The 2171-nt window shown below is 45.6% G+C and overlaps 1 protein-coding gene across 1 annotated transcript; it reads right to left on the bottom strand.

The window, feature by feature from the left end:
- Window positions 1-893: 893 nt before the first annotated feature.
- Window positions 894-1971, bottom strand: LOC129739918 (protein trunk). Its single transcript, XM_055731473.1, has one exon. The coding sequence runs from the start codon at window positions 1781-1783 to the stop codon at window positions 1034-1036; it is 750 nt and encodes a 249-aa protein (XP_055587448.1). The 5' UTR covers window positions 1784-1971; the 3' UTR covers window positions 894-1033.
- Between the last annotated feature and the right edge of the window lie 200 nt (window positions 1972-2171).

Consider the following 2171-nt stretch of genomic DNA (forward strand, 5'->3'; position numbering starts at 1 on the left):
AAAAGTTTGTTTTTTTTTAACTGCAGAGGAACAAAGAGTGGAACAAAGTGCAAGAAGTGATTCTTGAGACTTCAAGTCGTTATTTCGAATTCAATCTTATTGAAACCAAATTCTCTCAACCGGTTGAACATTTGTTCAATAAATAAAAACAACCCCGGGGCAGCATTCCAGAGTGGGCTTATTTCTAATGCATACATTTACTTCACCCTCCCGCTACTACATCGAAGTGATCAATCTGCCGTCGATTATGGCTATTAAGTCATTACATGGTACTTTGAGATTCAATGACGGGGGAGAAGGTGACAAAATTCGAGCCCGGAAGTCACCCTTTCGCTGAACCCCGAGACAAGTCCTCCTAAGATGTGCTCGATTCGGAAGACTTTTGAGACAGGAAAAAAAATCTAGGAAAAACGCATTTTAGCATAACCGATTAGCCTCATAAATATGCATCATCGTTCGAAGTGCGCTCCCGGGTGCCAGCACTTGAAATTGTTTCAATATTTATGCAAATCGATGTTCTGTTTTTTTGCTGTTACTCGAGTGCAATGCGTTTTGGAGTGGCCGCCCACCGGGAGGAGAAAAACATCAACATCTCAGCGAGAGAGCGAAGGATTTTGAATTTTGCGTTTTCCTCCCCAAGGACTGTGTGTAAACAAGGTTTTGATACGTTTATTGTAAAATTGATTTTTCCCCTTGTCGTCGATACTGGTGGTGGTCCAAGTTGGCCGAGCGCTAGGGGAAAAGGGACAATTTAGCCAAGTGAGAGGACTTTGTTTTGAGTCAATTTTCGCCCCTTTGCTTCTGAGAAAACTAAATTGATGACAATCAGTTTCACCAGGCTGCTAGATTGGATTGGGTTTCCGGATGGACAGTTGGAAGAAAATAGAATTCGGTTTGTTGAGATGTCTTTATTGATGTTTACAATGTTAAAGTTGTATTATGCTTGTATGATTTCCTCATAGTGAGGGATAGGTAATTTAATTTTTGCTTTGCATCTCGTAGCTATTAGGTTTGAATAAGAAAAATTTATGCGTTATTCCATGGCGCAGTCACAGCAAAAGTTGACCGCGCGTTCTTCCCAAACCCAGAGCTCCCGCAGCTCTACCGGGATTCCTTGGACTCCGACATCCGTGAGTTCACCGCCTGGCACGCATTCCCCATTGCGACGACGCAACATCTTCACAGTGAAGGACCGAGCGATGCAACGGTAATGGCCATACCAGCACCGGGTCTTCAAACAATCCACGGTACGAAGAAACCGCGGGAAGTAATCGTACCCCAAATCGATCCAGCGAATCTTGCCCTCACAATGCCAAGGCCGGGAACTTCCACTTCCGGTGGTCTGACCCTGTCCGCGACCCTTGCTCGATCGCGAAGATCGACTCTCGTGGCTCATATCATTTAAAAGACCATCGAAAACTTGGCGCTTGGTTTTGGCCAACAGTACCGGATTCTTGGTGTCCTTCGCGTGATCAACAGCCCAAGCCGGATCATCCCCGAGTTCCACCGTATGGTCTTCCTCGACGTAGAACGAAGGGTACAAACCGTTTCCTACGCCTCGCTTCCCACTGCCGTCCCCGCCGATCGGTTCATCTTCCATAATCGGTGGCTTTTCGATGCTCATGTACCGGGAGTTGAAGGCCGGACCCAAAATATCCGACAAGATCGGATCCGTCAGCTTAGCACAGGAAGGGCGCTGATTCTTCAGGTAATCCATCGGATGTTCATTTGGCGACAGAGCCACACCGATCGTGGTGCAAAACAGAAGCAATATACCCTGCATGTTGATCAACGCACCGATTTAGGCAAAAAATCACCACCACTAACACACAAAAAAACCAAAAGATTTCGGAAGGTTTAAAATTTCGGTCCCGTTCCAAAAGCTGTGCCTTGAAACGAAGACCACGTCCAAATAAGCCGATGATGACTTGCGAGCAAAAACGGCACCCGGCACCCGATGGAGCAAAACAATAGAACTTCACGACGAGCATTGGCAACAGAGGCGCGCGGGAACGAAACAATACCGGTCAAACTGTGACCAAATTCATCGATTATAGCAACTACTTATCTATTGTCTACTTTGACAACTCGTATAAACTCGGATCGGTCGAGGAACTTAGTTGTAATTATAATTATTCAAAAGTTGAGTCGACTCAGTAATGATTACTTAA

This window comes from Uranotaenia lowii, chromosome 1, assembly GCF_029784155.1.
Source record: "Uranotaenia lowii strain MFRU-FL chromosome 1, ASM2978415v1, whole genome shotgun sequence".
In the NCBI taxonomy this organism is placed as follows: Eukaryota; Metazoa; Arthropoda; class Insecta; order Diptera; family Culicidae; genus Uranotaenia; species Uranotaenia lowii.